The 17616-nt window shown below is 45.1% G+C and overlaps 1 protein-coding gene across 1 annotated transcript in view; it reads left to right on the plus strand.

Annotated features, from left to right (window-relative positions):
• PROX1 (prospero homeobox 1) overlaps positions 1 to 17616 on the plus strand; it is a 43776-nt gene that overhangs the window by 6447 nt on the left and 19713 nt on the right. The window contains exons 2-3 of the mRNA XM_047076838.1: positions 2266 to 2373; positions 8747 to 8941. Coding sequence (XP_046932794.1) covers positions 2266 to 2373; positions 8747 to 8941 — 303 coding nt within the window. The remainder of the gene's footprint in view (positions 1 to 2265; positions 2374 to 8746; positions 8942 to 17616) is intronic.

Raw genomic sequence — 17616 nt, forward strand, 5'->3', positions numbered from 1 at the left:
TTATCTTAATTACACGATGAGCAAGAGATACAGATTTATTCTGTGTTCCATTTCAACTGATCAATTCTAAGTATTACCGACAGGAAGCATTTCAAAGCAAAACGGGCTTGAGAAACCCAAATTAGAATATTTTTTTCATGAAATAAAAAGCCCCTAAGTCCTGATCAAAATAAGATGGAGAGTTTGTTTTGTTTTGTTTTTTTAAATAAAAAGAACGAATACCTCTGAGCATCATTTAAGTGTATTGGAAGTGTCAGCGAGTTTTTGGTAGCTCTATCACTGAGGACCACGGCAGAACAGTCTGTTTTGTAGGAAACCAAATTTTTAAAAATCTGTTACTTCTCCCGGCGAATAATTGCAGTGTGCAAGGTGGTTTTTTAATCTCACCGTCTTTAGAAAAGATTAGAACCCAGATCTGAGGCTGTTTGCTGAAGTTTGGACTTGCCTAAAACTCTTATCATGAGGCAATAGGAGACAGCTTGCAAACTATTATTTCACTTATCCATTTGGACAGATGGTCCTGAAGTGCGCTGGGTTCCTTTAGCCGTGTCTATCTGTCTAATGGAGGTTACTGGAGGGCCTTTCAGCTCTTTCCTTGGCACAAGAAGTATGTCAGTCATAAATTATCGTCTTTGTGATCATTAAGGATCTGAAACAAAAACACAAGTTCGGTTAAGCTGCTTTGGCCTACAGATATAAAATCAAAATTTCTTCCTTCAGTGTTTATTCCTGGCGAGGGTAGGGGGAAGCACAATATCTCACTTTTCTCTTTGCAAACCAAGGTGATCTTTTAAAAATTGCGTGATGTTAAAGGGGATGCTAATTGATCAAACCCTCTGCAGAATAGTTGGTTAAACGCCCTGTTATAAGTAGTCAAGAGCTTATCGGTATTAATTTGATTATGCTTCTCTACTCACCTCCTGGTTTCTCTGTCTTCCTAAGATTGGTCACGCTGTTCTTGATGGAGGTCATTTAGAAACCTTGACTTTTCCTAAATATGTGTCTTTATTTGACCTTTTTTTCACAAGGTGTGGCATTTTTGTTGGGTAGTAAAACGTGTGTGTGTGTGTGCGTGCGTACACACACACACACACACACACACACAAGTGCATATTTTCTTTTCTTATTTTTCCCAGACTCTCTTTTAAGAGAAAATCCTTAGAGAAGCTTCTAGGAAGGACCCTTAATTGACCTTGTGGGGGACCACATTGATTTTCTCCACGTGCATCTTCATTTCTGATAAATTATAAAGCCATTAATTTGCTGAGGAAATGGCAGGGCCAGGCTGCGGCACAGATGTGACCAGAGCCATCCCAGCTCCGAGTCTGCTGAGGAGTGCCAAGAATCTGGGGGAGAATCAGGAAGCCTGGATTGTTATGGTTAGCCTCACATTCTCTTGGGAACTGTTTTAGTTGCTGCTGTTTACAGATCTAAAAGGTAATGATGTTTCCAGATAAATAGGCCTTCTTATTTTGGGTAAGTGGCCATTTATTGATCTGCTAACCCGCATTTATTGATTTGTTAGCCCCAACCACTGTGCCACTCTCAAAGGAGTTAACTATAAATCCAGGAGAGGCAAATCGTATTTGGTTTTGGATCGTTGCTTTAACAAAAGCGACACCCCCTCCCTGCTCTCTCTGTGCCAGAACTACCCCTCCCAAGTTTTAGCTATTATTTAAAAGGAAACAATTAAAAGGGTATAATAGTAAGATAGGAAGAAAGTGAGTCAAAATGCCCCATTAGATTAGCACTAAAAGGTAAAATGTGAAGCTTGCCTGATAGTGTTCAAAATAATGCGTTTTATATTTTCACGCACATTAGGATAATAATTTGCTGTCAACTGCAGAGTGTGGGGAGAAGAGCAAACAGAACTGCGATTGCAAAGAAGGAAAAAACTTGTCACGATAAGAGTTGTAGGATACACGTTGGGTACATTTGTCTCCTTAGCAACAAGTGAACATATACGCAGCGTAAGGACCTCCAACAGGGCAATGTTTTGCCATCCTCACCACGGAGTAGCCAAGATTCTGCAACTACATTGTGCATCCTCACCATTACCTTTGGCATTTGCTAACACACAATGGTCATTTTGAGCAAGTGCAGCAAAGTAGTGAGGGATTTCCTGGCCAGTGCCTTGTACCTTTCAGAATTCCCACAGCTTTGTGATGGGCCTCCAGATTGGTTTGTTTTTTTTTTGGGGGGGGGGATGGGGGTGGTAGGTGCTTGTGTTTAAAGAAATGTTTTCCTTAACCAAATGCATCCTACATGCAGGAAGGATTGTCACCCAATCACTTGAAAAAAGCAAAGCTCATGTTCTTTTATACCCGTTATCCCAGCTCAAATATGCTGAAGACGTACTTCTCCGATGTAAAGGTAAGGACGTTTTTCATTAGTAATTTTTACATTTCTGTGCATGTGGTAGTGATTTGAACTCTTGGAAGTTAATGGAGATGAGTGTGAAAACAATTCACGAATACACCTGTGTTATAATTGATTTAATGCTCTTGCCATTTCGTCTAAAGCTGAACTGGGCAAAGACGCCCTTACGACCAAAAGACTGGTATGAAGTCACATGGGTCTCCAGTGTGATCCGTGAAACTTCGCCTCTTGTCTTTATATGTCTTAGTAACTCCTTGGAAGAAATCGCAGCTAGTCCTGGATGGGTGTGCTTTAGAGAATGTTGTTTTTTTTTTTCTCCTCCCCTGAGCAACAGTAAACTGTTTCTGTTTTCGTTTCTGTTGGTTTCCCCATATTTGTGCTTATGAAAGCAAACTCTAGCACGTCTTTTCCCCCCTGTCGGAAGGAGCGTACATTGAAATTCTCTATGCAGTAGCTGCTTAAAAACAAAAGTGATGATTGTCTCTTATTTACAACTTAATTTGTTGTTGATGTGGAGTACACTGAGCATAAGGAGAATGAATAAAGTGACAGATTCAGGACACATTATTCAAATGAGGATATGAAAGCTGTCGGCCTACAGCTGCAGCCTCCCTCATTCTACAGAATATGGGGACCTCCTGGTTCTGTGTGCGTGTGTGTGCGCGCGCGCGTCTGTGTCTGTGTGTGGGTTTTAAGTAATTGTTTGCAACAACTTGATGTTGTGTTAATCATCTGCAACTTTTTAAAACATAGATTGGGTTTTGATGATGATAATGACACGCATGGTATCATTATCTGAGGGACTTGATAAACATTACATTAGCTGAGATTAGTTTATTGGGGTTGGGCGCTTTCCCCGCCCTCTGCTGCCCACCCCCCATATGTACAAGTTCTTTCTGCCGCTGAGAACTCAGGAGCTGCCAGAACACGCTTGTTGTTCCTCCGCTCCCTCCTCGTGGTGTGTTCTGTGCCCGATGCCCAGTTTGCTGCATCGGCCCCCTTTGCAGGCCAACTCATTTTAGTTTCCTTTGCTGATGTTTTATTTGGCCTCCTAAGAAAAGTTCTGTTTTCCCTCCTGTTAGCTTTTGAATTGTGTATCAACTTCAGCCTTTTATCTTTCTCCTCCCCTGGCGGAGCTCCTTAAGTGGAAGGCATGTTTTCTCCCCACTCGGGGCCAGCAGACTGGGCTGGATGGGAAGGCACAGAAAGGCAGTAACTTGAATGGCTGGTTGAGGATCATTAAAGCGCAGAAAAGGCTGAGCGACACAGCAGGCCAGGGAAAGGGTCTGGACTTTGTGAGGGACCATCTGAAACAGAGACCATGGAGGGAATTTGTCAACTGGTTGAAGACCAGACAGCTTCCGGAGCCTAGTGGAACCCGGCAGACTTCTGTCACGGGGTCTGCTCAACACTAGTTCGAGGACAGGGGGACATGGAGGAGAGGGAGAAAGTGTGACTGCACACGTGTGTGTGTGTGTGTGTGTATGTGTGTGTGTGCGTGTAGGTGCCCATGTTACCTCCTCCACTCCTCTTAGTGCAATGATCTGCAGTGTTGTGATATAATAATGGCAATACCTTACGTTATTTAGATAGCGCTTTGTATCACAAGGAGGCCAGAGAGCTTTACAAACCGTACACATAGGGATCCCTTGCCTACCATTGAATTGCAGCCACCTGGAGGGTGTAAAGCAGCCATTCTGAGCCAGCAACACTATCCAATAGTAGATGTAAATATTAGAAACTTCCTCACACGCAAGCATGTGTGTATGGGGGGGGGGTGGGAGAAGGGCAAGGATGGGGGAGATTATTAATCTGTAGTAGTTAATCTGTAATCTTTATAAATACTCTGCAGTGTAAACTGACATGAAATTGTTCCCATTCCTTTAGAATACAACTAGTAATTCAGCTTTGCAAATAATCACTATGTAAACAACAATTAAATACTGGGGTGAATATTTTATTTAAAAAAGCACTAATATTCACATTATAGATTCTATCCATACTCCATCCATACTGGGAGAGAAGGCTGTTAAAGTATACTTGAGTCTAGTTAATTCCCAATTATCCACTCTAATGGAGGGGAAACAGTAGGGCATATAATGCATAGCAGAAAATCACCAAAGGTCACTTCTCTTTTATTTTTGGAATGAATTATACATTTTTAACTTTGCTAATTATGTTTTTTCTTTGGCTAGTAATAAATGAATTTGTATTCCCCGGGCTTATGCTGATGATATTGGAAAGGCATGCATAGAAAGTGAAGGATACTCTAGGCATGGTGTTCCAGAAACTTTGTAGAAAACAATGGCAGAGCATTCTTGGATTTTTTAATATTAAGGAAAATCCAGAATTTGATTTGATGTCATATGATATTATTATGTTATGTTAGGTGTATGTGTATCTATATATACACACGTACCTATTTCTAGATATAGACACATAAAGGTGGATTCTTATTTGCAAGACTGAAATAACTAGATGTTTCCTCTATATATGACAAAGTTTAGATGCAAGAAAACCGCTACAGAATTAAGAGACCCCCTAGAAATTAGAGGAAGCACCTTAGGAGTTATCGGAAGTGACACTCGGCATCACCCATCTTGAGAAAGACACGCTCATGTGTCTGTGGACCAAGCAGTACTTGTCACAATCACACAAGCCTACACTTGATTGTGGCTGCATTCATCTACTTAGATGAAAATTCCTAATCCTAGCAAAATGTGCCTTTCCAAACCATAAAAGTCATTGCATTTCAAATGGGGATCAGGAGTTACCTCCGCAAGTGAAAAAAACAAAAACACAAAAACACAGAAGAAACAACACCAGTAGAAAATATTTTGTGTCATGAGTGAAGCTCAGCCTAGGTGTCATCAAAGACACAGTTGGAAGATCGCGCTAGACCAAGTGAATCCTCTGATCAGCTCCAGAAGGTGAGCCCAGCCAGAGTGATCCACCCTCCCTTGCATTTTGCCTTAGGAATGGATACAGTGCTTCACTCTCCACTAGCAGACTTCCGTTTGGGCAGGCTAGGTGAATGCTTTTAAATTGCTTTGCAAAGAGAGAGGTGGAGGAAAACCTCCTACAGTTCAGACGCTGGCTTGGTGAGAGTCCTACAGGGCTGATACAGAGGAAGGATGAAGCCAAGGCTGACTTGGTCTCATTCCTCGAGTCAGAATCGAAACAGAGTTCCACGTTCTCACGGACTCCAACTTCACTCCCTCACCATGACATTTAGCCAGACAAAAAGCCCAGCCTTTGGGAAGAGCAAAGGGGCAAATGGGAGAGACGTGCCAGAGAGCAATGGGCCCCACCATCTTCCTGTGCGCTCCCGAGTGCTGATTTTAATGTATCAACTAATAACTCTTAGACCACTAAGGACAACAGATCCGGTGCCATTTTAGCTTTGAAGAACAGACGCTCACAGCTTTTCACGCCGGCAGTGTTAAATGATGTATCTCATTCCCTCCACCCCTTGAGTCAACTGCTGCCTAGCCAGATTAAGGTGTCAGATTGATTTGTTTTATACATCTTTTGACCATGCTCATTGAATATTTAGGAAGTTTCTTCAGCCCATATTGAGGCTGAGATGTCCCGTGGGAAGCATTAATCAAAGTCACAGAGACTCACACACTGTGGAAACACAGCCTCTTTATTGTAGCGATTAGTTTTTGCAGTAACACATTAACACACGACAGAGGTCTCCTTTATAGAACAATTGATCCTTTTCTTGTAAGCCACTACGGAACCGGGGGGGAAATTAACTCTTTAAAGTTTAACACTTTTTCTCCCCCAACGTGAATATCTGGAAAAGAGGGGGCCTGCCTTCGCTTTTCGCCAGCGACTAAAACAGAACGAATTTCAGTTCACTTCTAGTGGAGGGAAGCCCTGTTCTTCAAGCTGTTGTGATGGTCATTTCACTTGTCTTATGTCGGGGGAGTCTGTTGTTTTTGCCCATTCTTTCTCTCTGGTATTTCCATTCTCTAACAATAAGCTTTAAATCTCCCTTTATGTCCCATTCCTAAATAATGGCAAGTGCACTTACTTTTTTGTCCTCCCCCATTAGGTCATTCATGACCATTCTAGAAAAAAAACACCCTTCTATTTTTTTCCTCTACAGTACTCTTGTCCATAGGAGACAATGTCTTGTAACAATGCAGAAGCCTAATCTCCATGTCAAAGCAATTTTCATTCCCCAGTGCACAGCCTGCTATCATTTTGTAATGTTTTGTTTCTTATTCTAAAAGAATTAAAAAGGAACAGTAAGCCGTCACGGGGGCCTGTAGTCCTTATCTCAGTGTCTGGAAATTTGGACAGTGTATTTTACTGCTGAGATAAAATGGAAAGAACTCCAAGTTCAGCAAATCGTAATGGGTTTAAGTTCTATTGAAATCGGCAACCAGAAGATCAGATAAGGGGGGTCCTTCAGTTGTCTTTTTAATCGGGTTCCCCGCAAGGCTGAATAGAGACAGAGCAGACACACAGAGTGAAAATATAATTCTTGGATAGGTTAAGTACATGTTTGAACTCTTGCAAGCAGAAGCGATTTGCTGATGACTTAATCATTTTCTGGTCAATTATCTGTAAGGGCCCTTGCAACTCCATGGCAATTATGATGCAAGTTGGCCTTTTGGGAGAAACACCAGTCTCCCTGCTTCTGTTTCCTTGTTACGTCCATTCTCTGCCATAAATTTTCATTCATTTATTATCTTTGCTAGTATAGGAACAACTTTCTGTGTAGTAATTACAGCCCCAATACACACTTTCGCTGTCATCCTGTTGGAGTCTGGATGTTCTCATGGCCAGTGTTTGATAAGTGGTCTTTGTTGATTTTTGATGAATGTACATCTTTTTCTGGGGGCCCCGGGAAGGGAATGCCTGTAATGACAAAAGGCAGGGGGTTGTCTGTCAGCCCGCCTGATATAAAGCTATGGATTTATTGGTTTTGACTTGGCAAGTTGAGACGCATCTGTCCTTTACGTGAACAGAGGTTTGTCAATAAGAATGGTATCATTTGCAGTGAATCCAGGAAGACATCTTCATTTGAAAGGTCATCAGGGAACCTTGGTAAACAAAGTTTTAAAGCCTAATCATGTTATGGTAACTTGGCATTTAAAAAAAAACGCAATATAGTTTCTGCCTATGCCATCTGCGTACTGCGTCTTAACCACACCTTCCAAACGGCATAGACGCCAACGGAAAGGGGCGTGGGTCTTATCCGATGCTGGCCATGGGAAGTGTGCAAGCAGGCATGGCGGTCTGACCAGACAGGACCGGACGTGAGTGCCGTGTGCGAACATAAAGTGGAATCAGAGCTGGATGGCCATGGGGATCACCCATTTGCCAAAAAATAAGCAAATGCCAGCTTCCTCCCCTTTTGCACGAAAGCTGTTTTCCAGCATTGTACGGGGCTGTCATGTGATGACACAAATTCTCATTAAAAAGAGAAATCATGCTGGTGGTGAAGTCACGTGGCTCACCATCTCTGGTACAGGTTTCCCCCGCTATCCAAAAGTAGAGCGTTCCTATGAAACTTTTCATAAGCCGCAATGGCATAAAGCAAAGAAGCAATTACCATTAATTTATATGGGGGAAATGTTGAGCATTCCCAGACCCAAAAAATAACCTCTCTTAGACTTTTCTGATACCCTAGGACACATCTCGATAACAGATGCACAAAATAAATCAAATAAAGCACAGATGCTCACAGACACAGTTCAAAGCTATGGCGGCTTGATGCTGAGATGCTGAGCCTCGTTCCTGGGGAAGGAGCTTGGTGGAGCCACTCTTGGTGCTGGGGGTGCATGCTGCCTCCATAATGGCTCGCTGCAAAACCAATGCTAAATGCTATTTTCCCTTCTCGCTTTCTTTCTGAGAAGCAAAAATCCTCTTTGGATTTCTTTCTGTTAACGAAACCAGGCACTAATGTAGGCCTTTTCGTAAAAGCAAAATGGCGGAACATGAACTTTTGAAAAGCAGGGGAGGCTGTACTTGAAAGTAACAACTCTTCCCAGGGTTTTGTGGTTTGAATGAATTTCCATAAGAAGTACACACATACAGTTTGTTCCACTGAAAGCTGAAGAACGATGTTTAAAATAAGATCTTCAGCTTACAAAAAATCAGATTTAGAATGCAAGTTTTCCATTTGAAATGTGGAGGATTGGGGAGTGGTTTCCATTGTTGACGGGTTTTATGATATCTTATGAACGTATTACTGCTTTCACCCCTCTTGCCACCATTTTGGTGAAATCAAAAACACACCCATCCAAGCAAGAAGGAGAGGAGATCTTTAAAAATACTTCAGACTGCTTAAAGAATAAATGAAGAAAATGGTGATGTTCTTATCCTTTTCAACATTTAAATTTGACAGTTCAACAGATGCATTACCTCTCAGCTCATCAAGTGGTTTAGCAATTTCCGTGAGTTTTACTACATTCAGATGGAGAAGTACGCGCGTCAAGCCATCAACGACGGAGTCACCAGTACTGAAGAGCTGTCTATAACCAGAGACTGTGAGCTGTACAGGGCTCTGAACATGCACTACAATAAAGCAAATGACTTTGAGGTAGGAACTCATCTTTATCGTTTGGTCATTTCCCTTTTCCTTTTTTAAGAAATTTATTTTCTTTAGCAGTGTCCCCAAATCGGCGTCAGCCTCGTTATCTCCTAAGAGCATGCCCCACTGGGGTAAGAGGTAAAGCAGCAGTGAGGAGCCCCCTGTGTGGTTCCCATCCGGGTCCTGGGGAGCTGACCCACTTCTGCTTCCTTTCCCATTCCCCAGCTCGGCTGCTTGCATGAAGACCCATTGGCCACAGAAAGAGGGAACTGGAGAATTCAAAGAAAACTGCAGCAAGGAACCCACCCACACAGTGATTCCCTTTCCAGAGAAGAGGTCCCCACTCTGATAGGCGTTTTTTGCTATTTAGGTTTTGGCATGTCGCTTGGGCTGACATACGCTGTGTGCTAGGATAGCTGCAAAAGTTGTTTTCTAAAAAAAATCTGGAAAGGTTGATGGGGGAGTGATTCTGTGGTTTCTACTTTAATCAGCATGTATTGCCTTTATGGAAGAAATGGTACGAGAATTTACTAAGTCCGTATTATGAGAGCCATCAACATCTTTCGTTTTTGTTTTTGTTTCGTTTTTGTTCTTTTCGGGAGAGAACCTGGTGTGTTTATTTCGCGTGTGCGTAGCTTCGCAACCAAGCTGCCCGTCGCTCATGCCCTCTTACACACACACGCACGCACACGCACGCACGCACACACATCTACGACATGCATATTCTAGATACACGCAAAGCAGTATAGACGAGTCCCAGAAAGCAATAGCTATGCAACAGTGAAAGATGTGTGGCTATGAGTAAGGCGTTTCTTTACTGGCTAATGTGGTGCCTCAGCAAACATTTTTCATTGCAACATGATGACTCTCCATGAGACAACACTAGCGAATCTCCCAGTCCTCACAAAGGCATTTTGCTGAGCCCTGCTGGCTCAGGCAACAATAGTTAGAGGTGGGGATGTGGCAAGGGTTCTGCAGGCTGAACCCCCGAAGGTGAGTGTAGACAGGCCGTGGCCTGATAAAGTCGGTCCCTTTCTTGTTGTTATCTTGAGGACGAGAATCTTTTTTTCTCCCACATCTGCTCCTGCCGGAACCTTATGTTAATAGTCTTGCTTTCCTCACGTAGATAGGCACCCAGAAACACCCAGAAGTTTGCAGCTTCAGAGGAAGAGAAGGGCATCTTGGTCTAGACTTGCCAACGAAAGGATCCGCCCCTTCCTGCCCCCCTGTCTGCCCATTCCCTTGGGGGGCCCTTCCCACACAGGTTTTAGCAGCGCAGATCAGTGATGGTGGCTTACCAGGCACCGAAGGTGGAAGCTTAGCCTTGGGGAGGTCACAGTTTTCCCTTGGAAGTTTGAACCATTATACTGGAAGCCACCAATTTACCTTTGTCGTCCTAGACTACAATGTTCTTCTTGCCAAATGTGTTATGAACAAGGTTTTTCTCGGGCTGAACACATGAGAAGTGGGGATCCTCCTTGTTTTGCTTCACCATTTTAAAGTCTCTGTATTTAAAGTGTGTTGAAAGAGAGCTCTGGTTGACTAACCTGATGGGACACTCTAGCAGAATTTCTTTTAAAGCTGAAGAGGAGGACTGTGGCTAAATAGTTTAAAGAAACCTTATTCAGAGTTCCGTGTCTTTTTCTGCCCCTTTCTGGTAAGTCTGTTGCTCTAAACTTGACCCAAGGAGAATTCAGCTGTGCACTAGTGAACTCTTTACGGCTGATTACGGCAAATATTTGTTTGGCAGTGTGCGTCAGGCTTCATAAAAGAATTGCCCAAGGTTCGTGCGCTGAGTGCTGCATTTTTGCTGTGTAATATCCTCGAGAGGACAAATCCTTACAGGGCACATCAGGATTTTTAGGGTTTTTTTAAACCTTACCTGGTTGGAATTTAATCCCCTGCTCACGGCACAAGGGCCAGAATGACACAAACAGGGGCGGCTGGCATCAGGAGGTACCCAACGAGCTGCCCCATTTAGCATCATCTAAATCCTCCTTTAATATGATTAACATCTGATATTTCTCTCTTTGTGAATCAGATCCACTTCCAGCCCGGCCACCTCTCCTTTATCTGCAGTGTCTATTTTAAGACTGCTTCAGTGCAAGGAGTATGGGGCCCGGGGAGCAGTTCTGTCACTTCTCATGTGACTCCAGACAAGTTCTTGGTCTATTCTGGGTCTTTTCCTTCTTCAGTAAAAACTAGGATCTTTCCGGAAATGTGGTAAGAAGAAACGCAGGAGCATGGATTCTGCCCCGCCCCCTCCCCTCACACGTATGCCCATAGGCCTACCCACCACCACATACGATCACTAAATAGCTTTTAATTTAGCCTCCCAGCTTGGCGCGCTTACTAACTAGAGCTTCAGATAAGACAACCCCTTCTTTTCTGTGCACGGAGGTCAGCGCTTAAGCGAGATGCTTAAAAAGCCACTGGTCTTATCAGTGTAGCTTTACCACTGTGGGCCGTGGCCACGAGCCACAAGCAGACCCAGCACCTCATGCTGAATATCTCAGCCCATACTGTGTGCACTGCTTGACTTTTGTATTTAAGTTTCTCCTCTTAAGATCAACCAAAGTGAATCTGTACTCTAAGAGGAGCAAATGAAGAAGATGGCCAAGTAGAGAACTGGATGCCTTGTTTCTTTTCTAATTTTCTTTCTTTCTTTCTTTCTTTTTTTTTTTTTTTTTTTTTTGAGAGAGAGAGAGAGAGAGAGAGAGAGCGAGCATGAGCGGGGAGGGGCAGAGAGAGGGAGAAAGAGAGAGAATCCCAAGCAGGCTCCATCCTGATGTGGGGCTCGAACTCACGAACCTGAGCTGAAATCAAGAGTCGGACGCTCAATCACCGAGCTACCCAGGCACCCCCATTTTCTAATTTTTAAACGGAGGTGAAGCAAAGGTTGAGGGACTTTGAAGTTTTGTCTACATTTGAAGGAATATTTTGACCCAACCGAGTATTAGCCGGTCAAGTAATAAAACAGCTTATTGATTACATTTTTAGATCTGTCAATCAGAGGTTTGTTAACAATAACAAAATAGCTAATGTTTATTGATGACGTCCTGAGCATCCTTCCAAATGTCTTACCAATATTAACTGATTTGACGTGAGCAGGAATAATGATAGAGATATTAATAGGAGAAAAAGTTTAGTGTGCCTAACGCTCTATACTGTTTATAAAGTAATTCTAAACTAGTGGGAACCGGTAGAGGCAGGGAGAGACGGGGGTGAGGGAGAAGGAGGCTGATGCCTTCCCTCCTTCGCTGGGACTTTCTCCTTCCTTCTTTCTCTTCTGCTGCTTGTCTTTTTTCAGCTCTCTGCTCCGTCTGTGTCATAAGCTGGCTGGTGCCACCTCTGTGACTGCTAGGCACCCTCCCCCTCCCGCCCCTGCTGCTCCTGGCTCTCAAGGCCAGAGTGGTTGCTGACCCCTGGCCTACAGGAAAATGAAGCAGATGGGGAAGGTTTATCACTCGCAAGGAGGGAGGAGTGGCTTGAATCTCTCTCCTCCTCTAGACCCTGCGTTTCCTGGCCTTTATGAGTCAGGGCCTTCTAAGTGACAGGAGAGCTTGCTCTGCCTTTTGTATCAGTTTACACAATGGCCAAGATTCTTGGCACAGCGCTCAGGCTCAGTGTGGTGAGAGCTTGAGAAGACCCAGGGGAAGCGGGAGAAGGCACTGCAGGGGGAGGGGCACCAACGCCGCAGTCGCAGTCGGCTTGTGCCGAAGGAAGGAAAGAAAGTTGGCCACCTCACACGGGGCGGGGCGCCTCGCTGCTGAAGGTGAGTTTGCGAAGGTGTGCAGGAGAGGGGGGTTTAATTACAGGCTGCTTGTTTCACTCCTACTTCTCACGTTTAATGAGATTGGCAACAATAAATTTGTCTTTCCAGGTGTTATGGGATGTATTTCCATGCTCCATTCGCACTTCGCTTTGAAGAGGTTCCAACATTTTTTTTTTTTTTTTATTGGGAGGGATAGGAGGGTTGGGATTCCTTCCCAGTTTTTAAATCGTGCTGATACTTCTGACTTGAGGGGCATACGAGTTGGATTTTATTACTCTTTTGTGGCCCTTCCCACCGTGGCAGGAAGGAAGGTAGTGATGGCTGTCAGTCTCCAAGGCTGCACTGAGCGCTGTCTGTCCTTCTCCAGTACCAGAGGGGTAGCTCTTCCCCCTCAGCGGGCAGCCAGCATCCTTCACGGGCCTCCTGGTGGTAGCCACTGGTCTGTGGGCAGGGTGCACGTGCCTGTGACACTGACCGGCCTCCATTGCCCTCACTGAAGACCCAGGTTTGGGGATGGAAGGCTTAGAAATAAACAGAACGGGGAGCCTGATTCGCTGACTAGCGGGCTTGTACGTACCATATCCCAAGACACTGATGTCCCATCCCAAGACACTGATGTCTATGTCGATGCTGCATAATAGACCCTGTGCTTCGACTTCTTCCTGGGTGTCACATGACAGGCAAGAAGGGTGCTTCCGCAGACCCAACTTGTGGGTTGCCTTGCCTTCTGCTTCGAAAGAGAAAATTAAGAAGCCGCACCCCTCGCCTCCACCCCTACCCCCAGGCACACACACTCGGAAATACACGTGCTGAATACACCGTCCCCACCCTGCCCGCCCCCGTGCCCAACCCTCCCGCTGCCCGCACAGCGCACATTGAGGAAGATTTAATGTGTTTGGAAATCTCTCGTTCACGTCGTCATCTCTTTAAAGAAAAATGAGGACAGGTGGATTTAGGAAGCGCTTCCCTCCGCTCCAAATAGATACTTAAATATGAGTGATCGCTCGGAAAACTGGCACATGAGTGAAAACCTTTTACTGCCGTTGCAGTCTTTTGGCCCCAGAGCCGCCGAGCCGTTTGAATGGTCACATGACACACTCCCTTGGTGGGTGGCGAGGAGGGAAAGAGACTCTTAGCACTTCTTCCCCTGCCAGTCCCGCCACTGACAAGCCAAATTGATCTGTTAAGAGACTAAATGAATGTTCTCTAAATATACGTACACACACGGCTGTCTGGGAGCATATTCCTGTGCGAAGTGATGGCCTGAAGGGTGAAGGAGAGAGTGGTAAAGATGCCCGGCTTCAAGGTGGGCTTGAAGGGTTGGGGGGTAGGGCAGAGGCGGAATTGTGTGCGGACCAGAGCTTCAGTTTTGCGCCGTGTGTCCTTTCGGGATTCAAGGTGTTGATCAGTATAATGAAGCGGGCCCATTGATTTATCATCTGTTTGGTAATGTCATTGCATTTTTAGCTCCCTGTGTCTTTTTTGTCATTGGGTTACATTCAAGCCCAGTAAGATCAGCTTTAAAACCTCCTTACTCAACAGCTTTATTAGTTATAGCATTCCATGACCTTTCTCAACATTCTTAAAGAAAAAGATACAGTGTAACGTCGCTTTACTTTGCTTATTGTCCTTTGTTGGGGTGAACAAAGCATTTTCTACAGTGGCGATAGCACATAATTATACAGCTTTCAATGGCAGTGTCTTGGCACATATCAAAGTTCAGAGGAGCCTTTAGAAAAAAAAAATGTTTTGTGGCAGCCTAGGGAGGGTCTCATCTTTCCTTCAGAAAATAGTTCAAGGCTCTTCTGTCAAGCTTCCCTACTTAGAACTTTTTCTCCTCCTGCTTCATAAAGTTTAAAGCGGATTCAGTGGAGTTCTATGATCTATTTCCTTTGAAAGATTGTTCCTCAGCACAGAGAGGCCTTTTGACTTCAAGAGTTCACAGATTCATGTCTTTAGGTATCATATGTCTGACCTTACCAGTTACTCCATTTAATGTCGGAGAAAAAGCCTCAACCCTTTGTGTTTGTCTGTTTTGCCTCTGTGAAATGATTTGGTGAAAAGACCATCCTTTTTAACACACCACTGAGAGGCCGTTTCTGCTGCAACATACCCTGTGGCTTTTCTCTCTTTAAAAAAAAAAAAAATTGTCCTTGTGTTTTGTGTATGGATGAGTTCACAGTGAGAATAGAATTATACAAGGGCAGACGCACACACAAAAAAAAATCTTTTGCTTTCCTCCCTCCCCGCCACCCCCCCCCATGATCTATTGGCTCTCTTGGTGGCTGTACCCCAACAGGAGAAGCCATTTAGCAAACACAGAGGTGGCAGGCGCGTTACAGAGATGGCAGTGGGTTTTCCCTTGCTTCGACCTACCCCTAAGGCCTTCATAATTAATTGTCCTTCAGAGATGAGGGAAGTTCAGAGACAGTGCGTGGAGGGATGGCTATTGTCTGACATTCACTCCTCCTTGCCTCTGCTCTTTTTCTTCGTCCCACAAAGGGTTATCAATAGGAGAAAAGAAGCAAGTTCTCTGCAGAGAGCAAGCGGCCGGTCGTGGTCGGATCTTTCGGTGGGATGTTAGCATTGTGTTGGGCCCATCCTGAATGAAACGTCTGAAGAAGTTCTAACAGCCTTTTGGAAATGAGCCTGTTTATTTCGTCGAGATTAAACAGACTCATTGAGCAGCCCAAAGCGCGTTCGAAAGTTGGTGATCCCTTTTCACACGGCAGAGAGTGTTTTAAATCAAATTTCCTCATCTTCCTTCCACTGCCCGGATTTTATTTCACTGTAATTGTTTGGTTCTCTTTGCAGCCGTAGGGCAGAAAATGTAGTGCCCGTTCGCTCATCCCTCTTAAGTCTCTCCGTGTAAATTTGCCAGCATCAGGTATTTTTGCAAACATTCTTTTCGGGGAAGCGTAGGACTTTGGTTCTTGAAAGTAGATAATTCTGGTTCAAAACTATTGTATCACCTTCAGTGACTGCCTTAAGCCAGTCTTGGGTGCTCTTTGGTAACGTGCCATAAAACAAGCACAGTCTGTGTGCCCCCGCGCCCCCCACCCCCGCCAACGCCTGCTTTTGGCTGAGACACAAAATAAAGATGCAACGTGGAAACAGCCATCTGAGAAGTAAAGGCAAAGGAGGGCCATTAATGATTATTATACTTCTGTTCCTGCTAAATAGGGTGAAGCCAAGAAAAACAAATATAATTGTTCTTCCGAAGAGAGGTTGAATTGGCACATTAGAAAGCTTTCAGATCACCTCACGGTAGTGTTCCCAGTGATGTCGAGGCTGAAGGGAACCATCTCGAAAGGAAATCTCTGTGTCTCGCAGAGCAGTGTGTCCTGGAGGAAGGGACCCGTAAGGATATCTGCCCCCGTGGCTCCTTGAACAACTTTCAGCACGGACCTTTGGGTATTTAAAGAGAACCTGTGTATGGAAGTGGACACAACTAATATAGTCATACCAAAAAGGGGGTCATAAAAAATTAAAGTTATTCTTCTGAATCTTTCATTAGAGGCAGTGAAAAGGGACACGAGTGTCGTCTAAGTCCTTTGTGCTGCGAGCTCTTCTTCCGGGCTCTGGGCTATTGTTCAAGCAGCTCCTCAAACAGACTTTCACTTTCAAACTGACAAAAGTCACTTAAAAGCTAGACAGCTGTACTAACACACCCACCTTAGCGAGCGGGAGCCACAGGCAGGTGCTGGGCCCTCTGAAGAGACCTCATTTCAAATGGGCGGGGGCCGCTTCCTCCTGCCTGCGAGGTGCTCTTGCGCTCACGCCGAGGGGGACCCTCCGCTGCGGGTGTGTGTCCCCCACCTCAGTCCCCCCCCCGCGTTTCTCTTGCCTTTTCTTGACAGCATAAAAACATGGCCGTCCGTGATAATACCGTACCTCAGGTGGTATGGCCAGGGTCAGGTTCTCGAAAGTGAGAGCACAGAACTTGGCACAAGACAGAGGGAGTTGGCCTCAGAACTCTCTCCTTCCGTTCCCCCCCGCCCTTCTACTTCCCTTTATTCAGCCCTTTTCCACCAGTCTAACACTCTCTTCAGCTTTTCAGCTGTCTCCTGCCCCGTCAGGAGTAACTTGGGTTGCACGGGAAACACCCACCAATGGTGGGGCCGAGCCCGACCTCAGGATTTGAGAGACAGCTAAAGACAGAGAGGTGGGTAACTGCTTGTGTCCCCGGCCTCAGGGCAGCAGCCGCCGTGGGCCATGGCGCGTCCTCCCTGTGTGTGTATTACAGCCCCCCCCCCCTCCCCTGTCACCTTGTGTACAGTCTGGTCTGTGACACTGATGGTGATTATGTCCTTATTTTGCTCTGGGGGCCCCGGCACATGTGCAGAGCCCCAGCACATCTTCTTTGTTGTGCTGGCAAGCGTCCCACACCACAAATGCTTCATTAGCCCTGCTGCTGGCCTCCTTGCCAGACGCGAGTGCCCAAATCCAGGCTTCTTTCTGCTCCGTTCTTTTGTGTAGCTGATGATCATGTATTCATCTTCCCGGTTCTTCCCCATTTTCCTCGACTTCTGAACTCCAGATGTCCCAGCTTTCTTGCCCAAATCACTCTGCAGGCTACAAAGAGAAACGGGGTGACTCTACCCCTTAACCCGTCCCCGCCCCTTGCCACCTTCCTACTTTTCCATTCCCCAAGTGAACAGTGACTTGGAATGGCTCCCCAACGTGAGGACTCACATTTTCAAACTTGGAATTTGAATAGATGCCCAGGGACAGCCCCCAGTCTGTGACGGTAGGTAGATAGGGTTGGGGTTAGGAGTTATTAGATATTGCTTATTGGACGAATGCCTTTCTCCTCCATCCCCACCCCTTTCCTCCCCTTGGTTCCTTCATTTGCCACATTTTATCAATTTTTAGAAAGCAGTCTAAAACGTGAGTACAGAAAAGGTTC

This window comes from Lynx rufus, unplaced genomic scaffold (genome assembly GCF_022079265.1).
Source record: "Lynx rufus isolate CCGP_SWC_20201006 ecotype Redwood Valley unplaced genomic scaffold, mLynRuf1.p SCAF_15, whole genome shotgun sequence".
Classification (NCBI taxonomy): domain Eukaryota; kingdom Metazoa; phylum Chordata; class Mammalia; order Carnivora; family Felidae; genus Lynx; species Lynx rufus.